The sequence below is a fragment of the Carcharodon carcharias genome, chromosome 21 (genome assembly GCF_017639515.1).
Source record: "Carcharodon carcharias isolate sCarCar2 chromosome 21, sCarCar2.pri, whole genome shotgun sequence".
Taxonomy (NCBI): domain Eukaryota; kingdom Metazoa; phylum Chordata; class Chondrichthyes; order Lamniformes; family Lamnidae; genus Carcharodon; species Carcharodon carcharias.
The window spans coordinates 60,003,621-60,024,020 of record NC_054487.1 but is presented as its reverse complement, the minus strand read 5'-3'; the positions used below and the strand labels follow the sequence as shown (position 1 = coordinate 60,024,020).

Sequence of the window (20,400 nt, the reverse complement as noted above, 5' to 3'; positions counted from 1 at the left end):
GTGGCACCTGCGAGTGTGTCAAGGTGTAAGAGTCGTGAGAGTTCCCTGGGTACCTAGCACAGACAGGATCTGCTTTCCATGATCACAACTTAACTGGACATTCAGAGTGAAATCCTTTTTGATTGATGAATCTCACAGCTTGCTGCCAGGGAGATTTCAATGATGCCTTGCACTTGCGGGAAACCACATATCGCTCCAAATCCAACAGCTCTGGTGACTTGGCTTCCTGCATCTGTGCAGAACTCGACATAGTGGTGAACTCTAATGAAAGCGGCATCTGTCACCTCCCTTATGCATTTATGTGTCGCTGATTGGGAGATTCCACAAAGATCCCTGGAAGGACCTGCTGGCAAAAAAAGTGGTCACCTTCAAAGCCATTGGTATGGGATACCCTCCAAGTCCTTGTGGCATCAGTTTTTCATGGAGAAGGTGGCAAATGTGAGCTACCACATCCCTGGATAAGCAAAGGCACCTGCAGCAACGTCTTTCATTCATCTCCATATATGAGCAGAGTCTTCTATATATCCCACGGTTGGGCCACTAGTCTTTGTTGAATATTCCCCTCTTTCAGGAGCACCTTGGGCTTCCTGGGGCCCCACTACCCCTTGCAGCTCATGCCACTAATGCTCCAGGACTTGTGCCAATCACCTCATCTATATTGGAGTTATAAACAAGGTAGGGTCACCTGCAGCCTGCATTCTCCACTCCTCTCTGTATCTGTCGACGAACACATTTGAGAATTTAAATGTTCCCTTGACTACCCTCCATCTTCATGGTAGGAGGCCAGTGCAATTCCCTTGGCCTAGTGTCCATCTAGGCATGGCATCTCAGGCCACCCCTTGTAGGTGAAGCACATCCTGGAGGACCACAGGTGGTTGATCCTCCCACTCAGACATCACTGCACACTCATAATGTGTGTCTTGATAGGGTGAATAGAGCCATGTGCGAGAATCCTCTGGCAGGCAATTGCTAGCTTGCCTCCTTTAGTCTAAACACTCAAAATAGATACCATAGCCTTGTCATAATGTCAAAATTTTAAGCATGAAACTATGACTATTAAACTGGAATATTGAGGCTTGGAATGTGCATGTTGCTTCTTTCCAGCAGCCATGGCCCTTGAATGTATTATCTTTTTTTCATTTTTACATGCCTCTGTCAGTAAAAGATGGCCAATCACCCCAATTCAAATATAACCCCAAAACTTGATAGATTCTTGCATGAATGCACTTCATTAGTCAAGGAGCAATGCTCCTTCAATGGGCACTTGGCCCTCAAAACCAGTATTCAGTTGAGCCTTGTTCTCCATTGCTTCAGCAAATAGTTAATAGAGTGCCCTTCACTTGTCTTAGAAGAGTAGTCCTGAATTCCTCCACAGGCTTTGAATCCGTATTGTTTTTTTTTTTTCAAGCTTGTTTTTCCAATTGTGTCATTACTCAGTAAAGGTGAAGATGGTTCAGCTAATATTTGCGGGTGTGACCAAGATCTTCCAACCTCCCCCTGTCACCCACCAAGTTTCTCACATCCTCTTCCAGTCACCACCTCCTAATTCCCAATCGCTCCCATTACCATCCAGCCTGCCCCTGTTACTCTTGACCCCATCATTGTTCATGTGGCTATTCCTCTTCTCCCCCAGTTCCCTTCAATGTCCTTTGTTGAACTGACCTCTCCCCTTCTCAAGGCCACCTGCACCCTTACTTTCAGAGTAAGAGACCATCCAATACCCCTCTATGACTTTAGAATTACTGCCTTACCAGATCAAAATGCTTCCCCTGAATGTGAGTACCATGCCTCAAACTCCCAGGACCAAATGCCTTAGTTGACTGACCGTGCCCTACACACAATTCTGTGTATGACTGCCACTGCACAGAGTGGCCTTCCCCTACCCAAGATCGGACCAAGACATGTGTGGCATGCAGAGCCCTCTAACATGGCCCGTACAGATTGGTCTCATTCCCCAGACATCTCTTAAACCTGTCCCAACAGTGTGGCCTCATTCCTCAGACAGTCTGTTAAACTCGCCCCCCAAAGAGTATTTTACCCTTCCCCTCTGGCCCTCACCACCCCCTGTCCTGACTTCATCTCACCCTTCCTTTCTGCTAGTGCCTCCCATGTCCAGCTTTTGTGCAGATTGTGTTACAGGCACCCGATATGTATCAGTAACGGCACAAAAAGGCAAAAGCAGCATCTACTGACCTCCAAGTAATGGATGAAGTGAAGCTTGCCAGGTGCACGCCACTTATATACAGTCATAAGGATGTTCTAATTAGACGCTGGTGGGGAACTTAATTTGGAGGGAGAATGTGAGTCCAGCAAGTTGGCCTTTTAACGAGCATCCATGAGATGGAAATGAATGCAAATGGAGCTCCTGACATTGCTTAGCAGGAAACTGGATCTGCCTTTAACCCACGTTTAGAATTGGGAGAACAAGATTCCAAACTAATTTCCTGTTGTCGGGAAACTGATGTTTTCATTCACACCAAATTAAGTGCCCCGCCTGCCATGATTTCTGCTGCTGCTGGGAGCGGAAGATTCTGCCCAGTGTTTCAGAAATAGGCTGAGAATCTACTGGCTTTCATTTCTGAAATAAGTTTTACAAAAATGTGACTTCAAAGTTATACAGTGTTGGAGCAGTGATGCACCCAGACTTTGAGCGTTAGAATGTAGATGTATGGCCACAATCCCACAAGTAGTACTTTGCCACTGTTAACCTGGTTTTCAGAGTTAGGCACAAGTCAAAGGCTATTAAGTTATCCAAATGAATAGAGGAAATCTTAGCAGGTCACATTAGAAAGATTTCACGTACCTCATCATGCCACAAGCAAACGATTACTCATTGGAAGAAAATGCAAAGCAGTCATAGGAAAGTCCATAAATTAACACTGGCAAGTTCTGTTACTCTAGCACTGCATTGAAAACTCACTAATTTTGCATTTATGAAGCCCTTACTCAAGGATCACATCCCAGAAGATATGAATTGGGCTAAGAGTTCAACTGCAAAAGACAAGGCAGAAATATTAAGCTTGCTGGACCTCATTTTCTTTGGCCATCCTTACAATATGGGATCAATGACATATAAAAACATGTAGAGACAATAGGATGGACTAAGAATCAGTGGTCTTAAGAGTTATCAAGAATGGAGCAAAACTGCTACAAAACGCATGCACTGAGTTTTACAAATTGCTGGATTTGTAACAAGACGACGTATTCCACTCATGGAGCAAATATTGGGGGAGTGGGAGAGACAACAGAGAGGAGGCTACAAACTAGGATATATAGCTGGAGAAGACAGTAGGCATAAACAGATATAAAACCATGAAGACATTTGAAGAAGAGGCTGATGATTTTAAAGTCAATTCACTGGGGTAGCTGGTAACCAGTGAGGTTTGCTCAGTACGGGGGTCTGCAGAACCTTCTGAAGGATTGGATACAGGTCACAGAGTTCTTGATGAGTTGGAGGTTGTGTAGGGTACAGTTGGGAAAACCAGCAAGGAGATCATAAGAGAAATCAAGTCTCCTGATGACCATGATATGAATAAGAGTTTCAATGGTCCTGGGGCTAGGGTAGAGGAAAGAGTAATCTTTGAGGTGGACCAAATTTATGATTAGAGAGCATTCATCAGCCTGAGTCAACAGGAGGGCAGGGTAATAGAATGGATGCTGGAGTGATCACCATTATTTATGCCCAAATGCCACAGCAACTTCAGCTGAGGACAGGTATGTGATTGAAAGCGGAAATAACAATGTTGTCAGAGATGTGTTGCTTAAACTTTAGCTTCATGAGGACAGCATCTTGCTGTCTGGCTCTCCATTCAAAATGCATTGAAATTCCTGTACTTGCAAGGTAAATGAGAGGTAAACATGTTTCAGATGTTCACATCTGAGTACCCTTTTACAATGGGATAAGTATTAATTACACAACAAAAACAGAATTACCTGGAAAAACTCAGCAGGTCTGGCAGCATCGGCGGAGAAGAAAAGAGTTGACGTTTTGAGTCCTCATGACCCTTCCACAGAACTGAGTGAATATAAGGAGAGGGGTGAAATATATTCACTCAGTTCTGTGGAAGGGTCATGAGGACTCGAAACGTCAACTCTTTTCTTCTCCGCCGATGCTGCCAGACCTGCTGAGTTTTTTCAGGTAATTCTGTTTTTGTTTTGGATTTCCAGCATCCGCAGTTTTTTGTTTTTATCTAAGTATTAATTACTGCCAATTAAGCTCTCTGGCATTGAAAATAAACTCTTGCAAGTGTGGAGACTCGATGCTTCATATTTTAATTGTGGAAATTTTAAAATCTAAAATTCTTTCTGCATTTTTCTTTTTTCACTCAATCTGATCTTTTATTCACTCATTTCTGTGTCTGTACCTGATTTGACATTGAATTCACAATTTTAATTTATACTTATTTCTCAGTCCTTATGGTGCTAAGTTCACAATGTTTCAATCTGATTGGTTAAAGAGCTACCCAGTTGCTCACCCAGTAGAGGCCATCTGGCATTTTCCCAGCAGTTTGCAACATAAAATATTGTTGATATTAAACAGAAAAGGGCAAGCTTAACTAACAGTGGCCGCTATTCATCACCCAGCCACACAAAACTTTGGGTAATTATCTTAAACCAACATCCCTAACGATAACACATTGAGATAAATTAATGAAAACACTGTTTCTCCCATTGTTAATTAAATTCTTAATACTTGATCAGCAGAGTATTATGACATACCATCCATGGCCAATATTACACCTTATTACAGCATGATGTGACTTAATTGTAAGCCGACATGCATTGATGCTCACTCATACCTCTGAATGAGAAATAATACGTTAATATTGAAACCCTAGACAAGAAATAAAAAGGCATTACATGTGCTATTAAATTATTATTCCAAAAAATCATTACAGCATTGGAGAGTAAACACTGGAAACTATGGGTCTGAAAAGTAAATTGCGTTTTTAATTGAACACATATACTTAACATTACATTGTTCATTTGCACATCTGCCAACCATTTGCACACTATTGCCTTTACAATGTTTTGCTGACTGAAAGTGAATTCCAATACTTAAATTTGCTGTCATATGTGACTTGCCTTTCCTCTGCCAATTTGGGTGTTCATTTTACTTAGCTCTTGGGAACTTAATCAACAGCAGCTGAGGGGCATTGATTTCAGTTTTGTTTCGGTAACCTAAATTAATAATGTATCAAACCTTTGCAGAAGTGTGTGTTTGCTAGAGGCTTCCTAACATTCTAGATGCATTTTGTGTGGTATGAATTAATCATTGCTGGATACTGAAAATTATTTAAATATTACATTGAAGACGTAATAGTTGAATTCTTGTCAAGATGTAACAGCTACACCTATGGCCAGGATTTTACGGCCCCTTCCGCCCGGCGGGATAATACTGAAGCCTCTTGATATGTACAATTAATTGAGCCATTTACCAGGTTCAGCAAAACCAGAGGGATCCTTGACCTCTCAGCTCTGCTCTGCCTGGCTCTGCTCAGGCAGCAGGACTGACTCAGCAGCAGAACCTCCAGCCTGGACATCAGCACCGTGGAGTCAGTGATTGGATTCAGTGTAATGTTTGTTGTGATTCTGATCCCTGCAGCCTGGTTTCTGGCTCACATCAAGAGCTACAAGAAGCTGGAGTGAAGGAGTGCCTGTGGCCTGACCAAGAAACCAAAGCTCAAACTTTAACGCTCCATTCTCTCTCCCCTTGAGCTGTCTCTCTAGAGATCAACATTCCACCCAGCTCTCCCAGAACCACTCTCTTTACTGCTACGTTAAACATTTTCTTTGTCACTTGACGCTGTAGCTGATGTCAGTTACAATAAAGCTTATTTAAAATGTAAAACAAACTGAGTTCAATGAAGTTTTCATAATGGCACATATTCTGACTATGCCTTTGATATGTATTGGGCCAGGTGGACTATATATAGATGATTTGTCACAATTATTAATCATGTGATACTGTTGGCATAAGGATGATTGCATTGTCGTCTAGAATTTACTGTGTCTTAGCCCGAAGTACATGACCTGCTCTGAGATCTGTATAGTCTTCTAAAGTTTGAAAAATAATGGACAGTGTTTTTTGATTTCTAAAGTTAACAATAAATTGGAATACTAGTGACATTTAGAGAGCCACAAGGTTTTAACAGTTAAAATGCAAAACCAAGTTAGCACAAGAATACTATCCCTGATAGTAATGAGCTTAGGAAAAGCCACAGAAGATGACTGAGGGCAATTTTGGTTAAAAAGCAGAGAGCATCTCTAATTACTATCTTCACATATATGTTGGTAATTTGGAAACCTCAAAATTACCTCTTATTAAATCTAATACTGACAAAATATGAGGCTAATGTGCCTATGTGGCTGGTGTCACTATGAAGCAGTAACAGCTAACATCACTTCCTTGCGTTACTATATCACTTCTTTACTGCTTGTCCTTTGGAATGTGTCTTGTCCCTCTTTTTTACCTCATTTTTTCTCCTGGGCCATATATTAAGGTCAACCAAGAGGCCAACCAACCCTGACAAGACCTTCCTTTTACATTGTTCTTTTTGATCGCCAGAAAGTACCTGAATGAGCCGGGTCTGACTTCCATATAAACAAATGACTTTCCCTTTATAATAAAAACTTTCATCAAACTTTATGGAATTCAAAACGTAAGGTTTATGTTACTTTAGTTTGATGAACTCGGCCCAATCTTACAAATCCGAGTGAAAGCATAATAGGTCATTAAAGCTGATTTGTAAAATTACTTTTTGTTCTCGGAATGTGGACATCAGCACCAAATCTGTCATCGGTTGCTCGTTGCTAATTGCCCTGCAAAGGTTGTGACAAGTTGCCTTCTTCAACTGCTGTAGTTTGTGTGGTGAATGTACTCCCGTGATGCTGCTGGGTAGGGTGTTCCAGATTTTGATACTGCGTTAATGAAGGAATGGTGATTTGTGTCCACTTCAGGTTGGTGTGTGTGATGGAGAACTTGGAGGTGATGGTGCTGCCATGCAGTAATAAAAATAGGATTGGCAGGCTGGGGTGGGAGGTGGTTTGTGTGGCAAACTCAAGAATTGGCCGACTTGAATGGGACTGAATTGGGAACTGTGGAATACCAACATACCTGTATCAAAAACCAAGTTGGGAACCACAGTCTTGCAGGTTGAGCCTGGAAAGTGGGAGAGATTCCTTGGAACAAAATTGGAGGTGACCGCAAAATTATTCAATGGAGTCAGAATGCCTCCAGTCTAATGTCCAGGAAATGTCTGCGACTTATTTGGCTAACAAGTGAGGTGCTGTTCAAATGGACTGTATTGTCTTGGATGGTCTCAACTTCAAGTATGGTTCCAGGTTCATCCATCCAGACAAGTGGAGGGAATCCATCACATTCCTGACTTGTGCCTTGTAGATGCACCCTGGATGTTGTTCAGGTCTTGCTACATGCAGAAATGGAATTCTTAATTATGTGAGGAATTGCCCATAGAGCTTTACACTGGACAATTATCAGTGAATGGCTCCACTTATGACCTTATGATGAATTAAGGTCACTGCTGAAGCTGGAAGGGTTTAGGACATCACCCTGAATATTTTTAGTTAATTCTTTAACAAAAATTTGCAATTTAACAGTCCTCATCTCCAATGGGTAATGTTTTTAAATTTAATTAAATTGTTTTAATACTGCTAGTCTCCTTTAAGCTAATTTAAAAAATGTTACAGTAGCACTTCACAGTTCTAAGTCAGAGTCGTAAGTCTCAAAAAAAAATTTTAGGTGCTAACATGTTCTTTAGAAAAGTAAAATCTTTTATACAACTCAGTTGAATGCTGATTCTTTATGTAATCCAATTTTCTCTGTATTCTTCCAAAATTATAATTATAAAAATATAATAAAGGGTAATTGAAAACTAATAGAATACTAGTATAAAAAAATGAAATTACAAAATTGTATCAATAAAGCAAGTCCAATTATTTCAATAACACCAAGAAAGTAGGATCAAAGAATATAAATAAAAAGAAGTTAGGAACAGGTGTCAAGAAAAAGACATCTTAGCTCCAAAAGAGTGGTATGTGTTTGGAATAATCTACCAAGGAAGGTAATAAAAGTAAAAACATTGAGGTTACTCAAAATATAATTAGAAGGCGGTAGAGTTGGTGTACTAAAGAATGAACTTTGATGGGTCAAATTACATTTTCTTATATCATTTATGTGATATCTCTAAGACCATTTCGTTAGTAAATCTTCATGGACCAGGAAGCTTCTACATCCATTAAGGGCAGTTTTCTTTTTAAAAAAGATTTTCCCAACAGATTTCACTTCTCTTCTCTTCAAGCATTGTTATTTTGTAATGTACAGCTCCATCGATGTCAGGAATTCCTTATAACCCATAAGTACACCATATTTACATGTGGTCCAAAGACAGTAAATATAACCAAGTTAATTGACAGTCAGTAGCTTAACTTCTGTGCTTTATCGTGTCTTAATCTGACATCCACCCATCCATTAAAAACATAGAAAAGTTACAGCGCAGAAAGAGGCCATTCAGCCCATTGTGTCTGCGCCAGCCAAAAAAAAGGAAGAAAAAAATACTAGCTGCTCATTTTAATCGCACTTTCCAGCACCGGGTCCGTAGCCTTGCAGGTTACAGCACTTCAGGTGTAGATCCAGGTTCCTTTTAAATGAATTGAGCATTTCAGCCTCAACCACCAATTTAGGCAGTGAATTCCAGATGCCCACCACCCTCCAGGTGAAAAAGCTTTTCCTCATGATCCCTCTAATACTTCTGCCAATCACTGTAAATCTATGCCCCCTAGTAATTAACCCCTCAGCTAGGGGAAACAGGTCTTTCCTGTCTACCCTATCTAGGCCCCTCATAATTTTGTACCCCACAATTGGGTCACCGCTCAGCCTCCTCCGTTCTAAGGAAAACAACCCTAGCCTATCCAATCTTTCTTCATAACTGCAATTTTTAAGGCCTGGCAACATTCTTGTAAATCTCCTCTGTACTTCCAGATCAATCATGTCCTTCTTGTAATGTAGTGACCAGAACTATACACAAATTTTCAGCTGTGGCCTAACCAGCATTTTATACAATTCCAACATTACATCCCTGTTTTTGTATTCAATACCTTGTCCAATAAAGGAAAGCATTCTATATGCTTTCTTTGTCACCTTATCCACCTGTCCTGGGCATGCACTCCAAGGTCTCTCACTTCCTCAACCACTTTCAATATCCTCCTGTTTATTGAGTATTCTCTTGCTCTTTTTACCCTCCCCAAATGCAATGCCTCACACTTTTCCGGATTGATATCATTCTGGAGACAACAGCTATCCTCTTCACTGTCAACTACATGGCAAATTTTTGTGTCATCTGCAAATTTCCCAATCATGCCTCCCACATTTAAGTCCAAATCATTAATATATACAACAAATAGTAAGGGCTCCAACACTGAGCTCTGTGGACCACCACTGCAAACTGCTTTCCATTCGCAAAAACATCCATTAACCATTACCCTTTGTTTCCTGTCACTGAGGCAATTATAGATCCAGCTCTACACCTTCCCCTGTATCCCATGGGATCTCACTTTTCTGACCAATGTGCCATATTGGACCTTGTTAAGTGCTTTAATAAAATCCAGAGGCCAGAGGTAAGGAATGAAAAAAGTGCAATAACATCGATTGTGGTATATAGACCACCAACTAGTAGAAGGGATGTGGAGAAACAAATTTGCAAAGAAATTACAGAGAGGTGCAAGAATTCTAGAGTAATCATAATGGGGGGCTTCAATTACCCCAATATAAACTGGGATAGGAATAGTACAAAGGGACAAGAAGGTTGAGAGTTCCTGGAATACGTTCAAGATAATTTTCTGCAGCAGTATGTTTCCACTCCAATGAGAGGACATGCACTTTTGGACCTGGTTCTGGGGAATGAGTTGGCCCAAGTGGATCAAATATCAGTGGGAGACCCTCTAGGGGGCAGTGATCACTGTATCATAAGGTTTAGGCTGGTCATGGAAAAGATAGAGAACAATCCCGAGCAGGGATAATTAATTGGGAGAAGCCAACTTCGATGGGATGAGTCAAGTGAGTTGGAAGCAAATGTTGGCAGAAAGGATGGTGTCTGAACACTGGGCCACCTTCAAAGAAAAGGTATTGCAGGCACTGTCAAGGTATATTCCTTTGAAGGGGAAAGGTAGGATAAATAAACCCAGAGCGCCTTGGATGACGAGAGAAATAGAGGGAAAGATGAAAATGAAGAGGTACGTGTACGACAGATGTCAGGTAGAAAATACAATGGAGAATCAGGCTGAATATAGAAGGACCAGAGGGGAAGTGAAGAAATTAATAAGAAAAGCAAGGAGAGAGCATAAAAAGAGGCTGGCAGCTAATATAAAAGGGAATCCCTAGGTCTTCCATAAGCATGCAAATAATAAAAGGGTGGTAAAAGAAAGATTACAGCTGATTCGGGACAAAAAAGGGGACTTGCATGTGGAGGCTGGAGAAATAGCAAAGGTATTAAAATGAGTACTTTGCATCAGTCTTTGCAAAGGAAGAAGATGCTACCCAGGCCGAGGTGAGAGAGGAGGTAACTGGTACATTAGATGATTTTACAATTTAAAAGGAGGAGGTGTTAGAAAGGCTATCTTTGCTTAAAATAGATAAGGTACCAGGACCAGATGAGATGCATCCAAGGGTGCTGAGAGAAGTGGGATTGAAAATTGCGGAGGCAATAGTGTTAATCTTCCAGTCTTTCTTAGACACAGGGTGCCAGAGGACTGGAGAATTGTGAACATTACACTCTTGTTCAAAAAGGGTTGCAAAGATAAAGCTGGCAATTACAGACCAGTCAGTTTGACCCCAGTGGCAGGGAAACTTCTGGAAACTATAATTTGGGATAAAATTAATATGTCACTTAGACAGATGCAGCATAATTAAGGAAAGCCAGCATGGATTCATTAAGGAAAAATCATGTTTAACTAACTTGCTGGAGTTTTTTGAGGAGGTAACAGAAGGTTGATAAGGGAAATGCTGTTGATGTGGTGTATATGGGTTTTCAAAAGGCATGTAATACAGTGCCACACAACAGACTTGTGAGCAAAATTCTAGCTCATGGAATAAAAGGGAAAGTAGGCACTTGAATAAAAAATTGACTGAGTGACGGGAAACAAAGAATAGTGGTTAGTGGATGTTTTTTGGATGTAGGAAAGTTTGCAGTGGAGTTCCCCAGGGGTCAGTGTTGGGACCCTTTCTCTTTCTGATATATATTAATGTCCTAGACTGTGGTGTGCAGGGCAGGATTTCAAAATTTGCAGATGATACCAAGATTGGAAATGTTGTCAACTGTGATGTGGATAAACTTGAACTTCAGAAGGACATAGACAAGTTGGTGGATTGGGAAGACAAGTGTCAGATGAAATTCAATGCAGAGAAGTGTGGGGTGATCCATTTTGGCATGAAGAATATGGTGAGACAGTATAAAATAAAAGGCGAGACTCTAAAGGAGGGTCTCGGTGTATATGTACATAGGTCACTGAAGGGGGCAGGGCATGTTGAGAGAGCAGATAATAAAGCATATAGTATCTTAGGCTTTAGTAATAGGGACAGTGAGTACAAGCGTAAGGAGGTCATGTTGAACTTGTATAAGACACTAGTTAGCCCTCATCTGGAGTACTGTGTCCAGTTCTGGGCACCATATTTGAGCAAGGATGTGAAGGCATTGGAGAGAGTACAGAGGAGATTCATAAGAATGATTTAAGGGATAAAGAACTGTAGCTATGAGGATAGATTGAAGAGGTTGGGTCTGTCTTCCTTGGAGAAAAGAGGCTGAGAAGAGACTTGATAGAGGTATTCAAGATCCTGAGGGGTTTGGACAGGGTAAATAGTGAGAAACTGTTCCCACTCAAGAGAGCATTAAGATCTAGAGGGCACAGATTCAAAATAATTGGCAAAAGGAGTAAACGTGATGTGAGGAAATTTTTTCACCCAGAGGGCTGTTGGAGTTAGGAATGAACTTCCTGAAAGGGTGGAGGAGGCAGGTTCTGTCAAGGTATCCAAAAGGGAATTGGATTGCTATCTGAAAATAAATAATGTGCAAGGTTACGGGGATAATGCAGGGGAGTGGGACTAGGTGAAATGCGCTTTCAAAGAGCCAGTGCAGACTTGATGGGCCGAATGGCCTCCTTCGGCACTGTAAAGAATCTGTGAACATCCTCCTGGTTACTTCCTCAAAAAATTCGATTAATTTAGTAACACACAATCTTCCCCTAAAACCATGCTGACTATCCCTAATCAATCCGTGCCTTCCTAAGTAACAGTTTATCCTCTGTCTCAGAATTGTTTCCAATACTTTGTCCACCACCCAAAGTCAGACTGACCAGCCTATAATTTTTCTGGCCTATCCCTTGCACCCTTTTTAAGTAATAGTACAACTCTCGCCGACCTCCAATCTTCTGGTACCATGCTTATGAGGATTGGAAAATGATCGTAACAGCATCCGCTATTTTCTTCCTGGCTTCCTTCTACAGCCTGGGATACAATCCATTCGGCCCTGGTGGGTTATCCACCTTCAAGGATGTCAGTCCCTCCAGTACTTCCTCTCACATTATGCTTATTGTATCTAATATTTCAAACTCCTCTTTAACTGGAATATTTACTTCGTCCCTCTCGTTAGTGAAGACAAAGACAAAGTAGTCATTGAGAACCCTGCCCACATCTTCTGCATCAATGCACAAGCTACCATTTACATCTCTGATAGGCCCTACCCTTTCCTTAGTTATTCTCTTGCTCTTAATGTACTGGTAAAACATCTTTGGGTTTTTTTTGATTTCACCTGCCAAAATTTTTCCCATCTTCTCTTTGCTTTGCGAATTTCCTTTTTTACTTCACCCCATACTTTCTATACTCCTCTAGGCTTTTTACAGTATTAAGCATTTTGATACCGTCATAAGTTTTCTTTTTCTCTTTTATCTTACTTTGCATGCTTCTGGATAACCAGGGGGCTTTAGATTTGGCAGTACCATCCTTTTTCTTTGTGGGGACATGTCTACAGTGCCATAGAATCTCGCTTTTAAATGCGTCCCACTTATTTGATGCTGTTTTCCCTTCTAGTAGCTGTATCCAGTCCACTCTCGCCAGCTCACCTCTCAGCATTGTAAAATTTGTGTTCCCCCAATTTAAAACTTTTACTCATGTTCTATCTTTATGGAAAGGGACAATGATGCTAAATCAAACTGTATTATGGTCACTATCTCCAAAATGGTCCCCCACTGCTACTTCATTCACTTGCCCAGCTTCATTTCCTAAGACTAAATCTAGAATTGCATCCCCTCTCATTGGGCTTGTCACATGCTGGCTCAAAAATGTTCTCTTGAATGCAGTTCAAGAACTTTGTGCCCTCTGTGCCTCTCACACTGCTCATATCCCAATTGATATTAGGGTAGTTGAAGTCCCCAACTATTACTGCCCTACTGTTTTTGCAATCAGAAATTTGCCTACATATTTGATCTTCCAACTTCCTTCCACTATTTGGGGGTCTATAGTACACTCCTAGCACTGTGGCTGTCCCTTTTTTATTTCTGAGTTCAACCCATATGGCCTCATTTGATGCTTCACTTATGAACATACGAATTAGGAGCAGGAGTAGGCCACCGGCCCCTCGAGTCTGCTCTGCCATTCAATAAGATCATAGCTGATCTGAACGTAACCTCAACCCCACATTCCTGCTCATCCCCGATAACCTTTCACCCCCTTGTTAATCAAGAATCGATCTAGCTCTGCCTTAAAATTATTCTAAGACTCTGCTTCTTTTGAGGAAGCGAGTTCAAAGACTCACAACCCTCTGAGAGAAAAGAATTCTCATCTCTGTCTTAAATGAGTGACCCCTTATTTTTAAACAGTGATCCCTAGTTCTAGATTCTCCCATGAGAGGAAACATCGTCTCCACATCTACCCTGTCAAGACACTTCAGAATCTTAAAGGTTTCAATTATGTCACCTGTTACTTTTCTAAATTCCAGTATTTACAAGCCTAACCTGTCCAGCCTTTCCTGATAAGACAACACGCCCATTAGTCTAATAAACCTTCTCTGAACGGCTTCTAATGCATTTACACCTTTCTTTAAATAAGGAGATGAGCACTGTACACAATACTCTAGATGTGGTCTCGCCAATGCCCAGTACAACTGAAGCATAATCTCCCCACTTTTGTAATCAATTTCCCTCACAATAAATGATAACATTCTATTAGCTTTCATAATTACCTGCTGGACACTGATTCATGCACTAGGACACCCAGGTCCCTCTGAATCTCAGAGCTCTGCAATCTCTCACCATTGAGATAATAAGCTTCTTTTTTATTCTTCCTGCCAAAATGAACAATTTCACATTTTTTGTCTATATTCATTGTGGGCATTGTTCATGAGACATTCGTTCATGGGATGTAGGCCAGCATTTATTACCTATCCCTAGTTGCCCTAGTTCAGAGAGCATTTAAGAGTCACATGTAGGCCAGACCAGGTAAGGACAGCAGATTTTCTTCTCTAAATGACATTAGTGAACCAGATGTGTTTTTACAACAATTGACAATGGATTCATGTTAATCATTAGGCTTTTAATTCCAGATTTTTATTGGATTCAAATTCCACCATCTGCTGTGGTGGGATTCAAACCCTGGGTCTCTGGATTACTAGTCCAATGACAATATCACTACACCTTCACCTTCCCTTTATACACCATTTGCCAGATCTTTGCCCACTCACTTAACCTATCTATGTCAATTTGTAGCCTCCTTTGTTGTCCCTTTCACAATTTACTTTCTGACCTATCTTTGCATCATCAGCAAATTTAGCAACCATTCCTTCAGTCCCTTTATCCAAATCATTTATATAAATTATAAAATGTTGAGGCCCCAGCACTGATCCCTGTGATACACCACGCATCACATCCTGCCAACCAGAAAAAGACCTGTTTGTGCCAACCCACTGCTTCCTGTTAGCTAACCAATCTTCTTTCCATGCCAATAAGTTACCCCCCGACATAATGAGCTTTTACTTTCTGCAATAACCTTTGAATTTGGTATACAGTCCTTAACTGGTCTGGCCTACATATAACTCCAGACCCACACCAGACAATTAGGGATGGCCAATAGAATGCTGGACTGGCCAGTGACACCCACATTCCATGAACGAATAAAAAAAAACTTCCTCACAGCTGTAATTGATTCTTTAACCAATAATGCTACATCCCCATCTTTTTCATCCCCCTCTCTATCCTGACTGAAAATGCTATATCCAGGGATGTTGAGCTGCCAGTTCTGCCCCTCTTTAAGCCAAGTTTCTGTTATAGCGATGATATCATGCTGCTATGTGTCTAACTGTGCCCTCAGCTCTTCGGCTTTATTTGCTATAGTCCTTACATTTACATATATACCTTTTAACACTGCCAAATTCCTGTGCTGTACACTTTTTAACTTGTGCTGCCTCTGTTTTTCTCAGTCACTCACTAATTCTTCATCTCCCATTCCCTGCTCTGTATTTGCCTTCAGGTTCCCATCCCCCTGCCAACCTAGTTTAACCACCCCCCCCCCCACCCAACATCACTAGCAAATCTCCCTGCGAGTATATTCGTCTCAGTCCTGTTCAGGTGTAGACTATCCAGCTTCCCCATCCCACCTTCCCCAAAACCAGTCCCAATGCCCTCTCTCCTGTACCAACTTTCCAGCCACGTGTTTAATCGCTCAATTCTCCTATTTCTACACTCAGTAGTATATAGGACTGGGAGTAATCCTGAGATTACTGCTTCAGGGGTCCGGCTTTTCAATCTCCTTCCTAGCTCCCTGAAATCTGCTTTCAGGAATTCATCCCCTTTTCCACCTAAGTCATTGGTACCAACATGGACCATGACCTGTGGCTGATCACCGTCCCCCAGAAGAGTGTCCTGCAGCTGATCCATGGCATTCTTGACTAGGGATGCAACATACCATCCTGGAGTCACGTCTATGGCCACAGAAACCCTGTTTGTTCTCCTAACTAATGAACTCCCTATCACCACTGCTGAAGACCGTCCCTAACAACAGTTTCTCACCTCCTCTGATGTCACTGTTGATTGTTTTCAACCCTCTTGTGCAGCTTTTCGACTCCTGGTCTCCTGGAGGCTCAGAAAGAAAGAGAAAGAAAAAGCAAGAAAAAAATAAAAAGCACCCCCCGACCCCAAACTCCCTTACTTACCGAACTCGCAGTAATTCCGCTCTGTCCCAGCTGCGCCGATTTCTAGTAGGGATATTGAACAACATTCAGGAGAATGATCTGTGGTTGCTTTTTCCCTTCCTTGTCATGGATGCTGGGGCCAGCTATAAATAAGATCCCATTTGCTTGACTGAGTTAGACTAACTCAGCACAGAGCTGGAATCAAACCTGGAAACTTCTTGATCTTTAGAGTTCAGCTAATACTTCCCTAATCGCTTAAGCCACAGAGCTCTTTCCACATAAAAATTCTTATTATTATTAAATTTGAGGCATCGGGGACCAACGAAAAGAATGAGGGTCAGGGTGTTGGTTGATTGGCACTTAGTGCAGGATAAAGCATGGGCAGTACAGTTTTGGATCAGCTGATTGGCAGGCGATCTGATGTCTGTGGAAGTAGACAATATTTGTAATGAAGAGGCTGTGAGTCAGAAGTCCAGCCAACAACGTTGCAAAGTCTGTTTCAAATGGAGATCATTGGACCATTGGAAATAGGAGCAGGAGTAGGCCATTTGGCCCTTGAGTCTGCTCTGCCATTTAATTAGATCAAAGTTGATCTTCTACCGCAAAGCCATTTTTCTGCACTGTTCCCATATCCCTTGAGATCTAGAAATTTATCAATTTCTGCCTTGAATATACTCAATGATTGATATTCCACAGCCCTCTGGGGCAGAGAATTCCAAATGTGCACCACTCTCTGAGCTAAGAAATTCTTCATCATCTCAGTTCTAAATGGCCTACTCCTTATTCTGAGATTGTGTCCCCTGGTTCTAGACACTCCATCCAGGGGAAACATCTTTCCTGCATTCTATCCTGTCAAGCCCTGTAGGAATTTTCTATGCTTTAATGAGATCACCATTTATTCTTCTAAACTGTAGAGAATATAGGGCTAATCTCCTCAATTTCTCCTCATTGGACAATTTCGCCATCCCAGGGATCAGTCTGGTGAACCTTCATTTCATTCCCTTTATGGCAACTACATCCTTCCTTAGATAAGGAGACCAAAACTGTACACAATACACCAAGTGCAGTCTCACCAAGGCTCTTTACAATGGCAATAAAGACTTCTTTACTCCTGTATTCAAATCCTCTTGCAATAAAGGCCAACATACCATTGCCAATTAAGGGATTGGAATTGGTGGCGGGGGTACAGAGTTAGTGGCAAGGGTCAAACACAACAGCTTCAGTTATCTCAATATTATAAGTGGAGGAAAGTGCAGCTCTTCCAAGACTGTGTATCAGACAAGCCTTACAGAGAATGGCATTTGGGGAGAATTGGTTCAGAGAGATAAGGCTGACTGTCATCAGTGTAGCAAAAATATTGCCTATTAATATTATATACAATCAAGTTTTATGCTGCTTTAGAATGTAACTATGGTAGATCTTTCACATAAATGACTATACATTGCACCATACATCAAATATGTGACAGTATTATTGAGGTGACAGAAAACACACATGCCCAAAATTAAAACATTTTAATCTCAACTTGTGTACATGGGAATCATTTTCTTTATCATGTCTCCAATGTGCCTTTGTTTTAAAAATTATGTAAAATGCACAATTTTGATCCCTCATTCCAACGAATACTTGCATTTTAACAACACATCTTTCTGAATATATTTTACAGGTGAAGATTTTCAGTTCAAACATTCTCTGTATCTCTTATTTCTATTAAATACATTCTATTTTCCAGTTGCACATTTGGTCTGCAAAAATACTTCATTGTTATCTCACAGTATTCTTCCACTATTTGCCTTGTACAGTTTACCTATGGATAGTTTTACAAGACTTAATCTTTCTGTAGTTAAGAACATGAATGCTGTTGATTTATCAAGCATTATTTCTAGTTACAATACCAACTCTTCCAACTGAAGCATGCAGACATTTTATTTTTCATGTCTAGTTATCCAGCATAATAGGTGGCAAATTATGCTGCTTCACTAAAGTAGAACTTATGAAGGCTGTTTAAATCCAAAACAGTGAAATCATATGATACGCTACAGAATTACAACTACAGCACAGAACATTGCATACTGCAACAGTCATTTTACAACTGAGGACAGTAAATCTGACAGATATTTCTAAGTCACTCCTACAACATCTTAAGGACATTATATAAAAAATGTTAGGAAAGGAAACTTTTGCATAAGTAATACTTAAGTGTAGATGAGAAATTTCCAGATGCAACTTTTGCTATCATTTACTGTAAGTGTTAAGCAAATAATTTTATATTTGCAACCAGATATTCATCTGATCTTTAAAGAAGTATTGCTGTATTACTTTGCAGTGCTTCAGCCAGAGACCAATCTATGAAAACATTGAACAAAAACGCAATATATTTTTATTTTTCTTTCCAAGCAACCTACCCCATTTAACAGCACGTCAACAATGTTCACATTTGTAAACTAGATATTTTAGTCTAAATACAACAGCATTACAAAAAGAAAAAAAATGTAGTGGAAATTCACTGCCTTGCCACAGAAATATCAATCATGCAAACTTGAAGACTCTGTCCTTCTAACCTCTGTTTGAAGCACTGTATCAGTCAGGTATTTTATGTTATTCGTGGGGAGGGGCCAGGGGTTGATAAACAGATTTACTCTGCCGAAACACCCTCTGCCTACTGAGCATTGTCCAAAGAGTGCTGATTATAGTTCTCTTTCCTTTGAGCTGTGGCATAATACCATCTGGTGTAATCTTAAGGAAAATGGTTTAACCAAAATTGCCACACCTAAAATCCCCAGTTTTTTTAAAAAAAGGAATTAATACTGCAATTCAGTACATTTGAAGATACTGATTCAAAAATATACATATATTTATAGGAGGAAGAACAACTTCCACAGCTACAAATGACAGGAGACATAGCTTGCTGAATACCATCCACTAAATCCCATATAAATCTGGGAGACCATGCAGAAAGAACAGTCTGTTAGTCTTGCTACAGCTGCAATGAAGAATGATAAAATCTGTAATACACATCAACTGCAGTCAAGCGCTTGCCTGAAAATTGTTCACACTCATTATAAGCATTATAGTACAAGCTTGTACAGGAAAAAGAAAGTCTGGATAAAAATTTGTATTCTGCTCTGTCTAGCTGCGTCAGCCTCTATACAGTATTTTTAAATCTGAGGCTCATTATTCATAAGGTTTTACTGTAGAGTAAGTGGTTAAGATAAACTAATAACCAAAACTCATTACTGCAATCGGTTTATTCCTTCTAGTAACTAGTGACCATCTAGTCCTCTGGTAATAAACAGACCTGATATTGGCGAAATGTTGTACGTGCTCATTGCATTAAAAAACAAAGAATGTTATGTATTGCCTCAAGGAAAATTTAACATGCAATTTTCTGGTCTTTGTTTAATTTAAAATATCTTAGTCTTCCTGTAGTCTTCAATCCAGTATTTACAGTTACTTCCAGCTTAAACAAGTTCACTTTATTTTTGCTGAATTCATTGCTGCTGCAAAGAAGAAAATTTCCCTTGTTGTTTTGAAAAGTTCTTTTTGTATTTTTTTACCCCATGCACACTTTGCCAGTTCATGTGTACTTTCTTAATAAAACAAGCCTTTGGGGCAGGAAATGTAGCAGTGGAAATGTCTCATTGTGCTCAACTGCAAAGTAATCACTGCAGAACGTTTGCAAGCTTAATGATACCTCCTTTTGCTCATCTCACTGTCAATGTTACATAACTTTGATGTCAAGCTTCACTGATAAATATCTTCAGTGCGATAATCACTGTTGTCATGGACTTCACAATGCAAAACTATCGGGGAAAACACTGATGCTCTCCTCTTGCTCTCCAGTCTGTGATGTTCTTTTCTATTTCTCCAATAGCAGGAACATAACACAGGTGGTCAGATGACTTTCCAGGCTCACATTTGACTTGGTAAGATTTTTACAGTGCTGACACTTTTACAATGTTGCTTTCTGCTTGGCCTGGAGAGTCAGGCCTGTCGTCTCCTTCAGGTGTTGTGGCAGGAGGGCTGGGCATGCTTATTACTGCTGTTGTTATATATGACTGCTCACAATTTAGTTTGACACTTTCCTCTACGTTTGCATTCAAACTGGATCGGCTGCAAGAATAAACACTAATTGTTATAGCTTGTAAGGTACTGGTAAAGCAGGGAGCACCATAAGGTGAGCTATTTAAATAACGTTTCACAAAAA

At 40.5% G+C, this 20,400-nt stretch overlaps 1 protein-coding gene across 1 annotated transcript in view; it reads right to left on the bottom strand.

Moving 5' to 3' along the window:
* Positions 1–20,128: 20,128 nt before the first annotated feature.
* kcnd2 (potassium voltage-gated channel, Shal-related subfamily, member 2) overlaps positions 20,129–20,400 on the bottom strand; it is a 534,892-nt gene continuing 534,620 nt past the window's right edge. The window contains exon 6 of the mRNA XM_041216173.1: positions 20,129–20,306. Coding sequence (XP_041072107.1) covers positions 20,129–20,306 — 178 coding nt within the window. The remainder of the gene's footprint in view (positions 20,307–20,400) is intronic.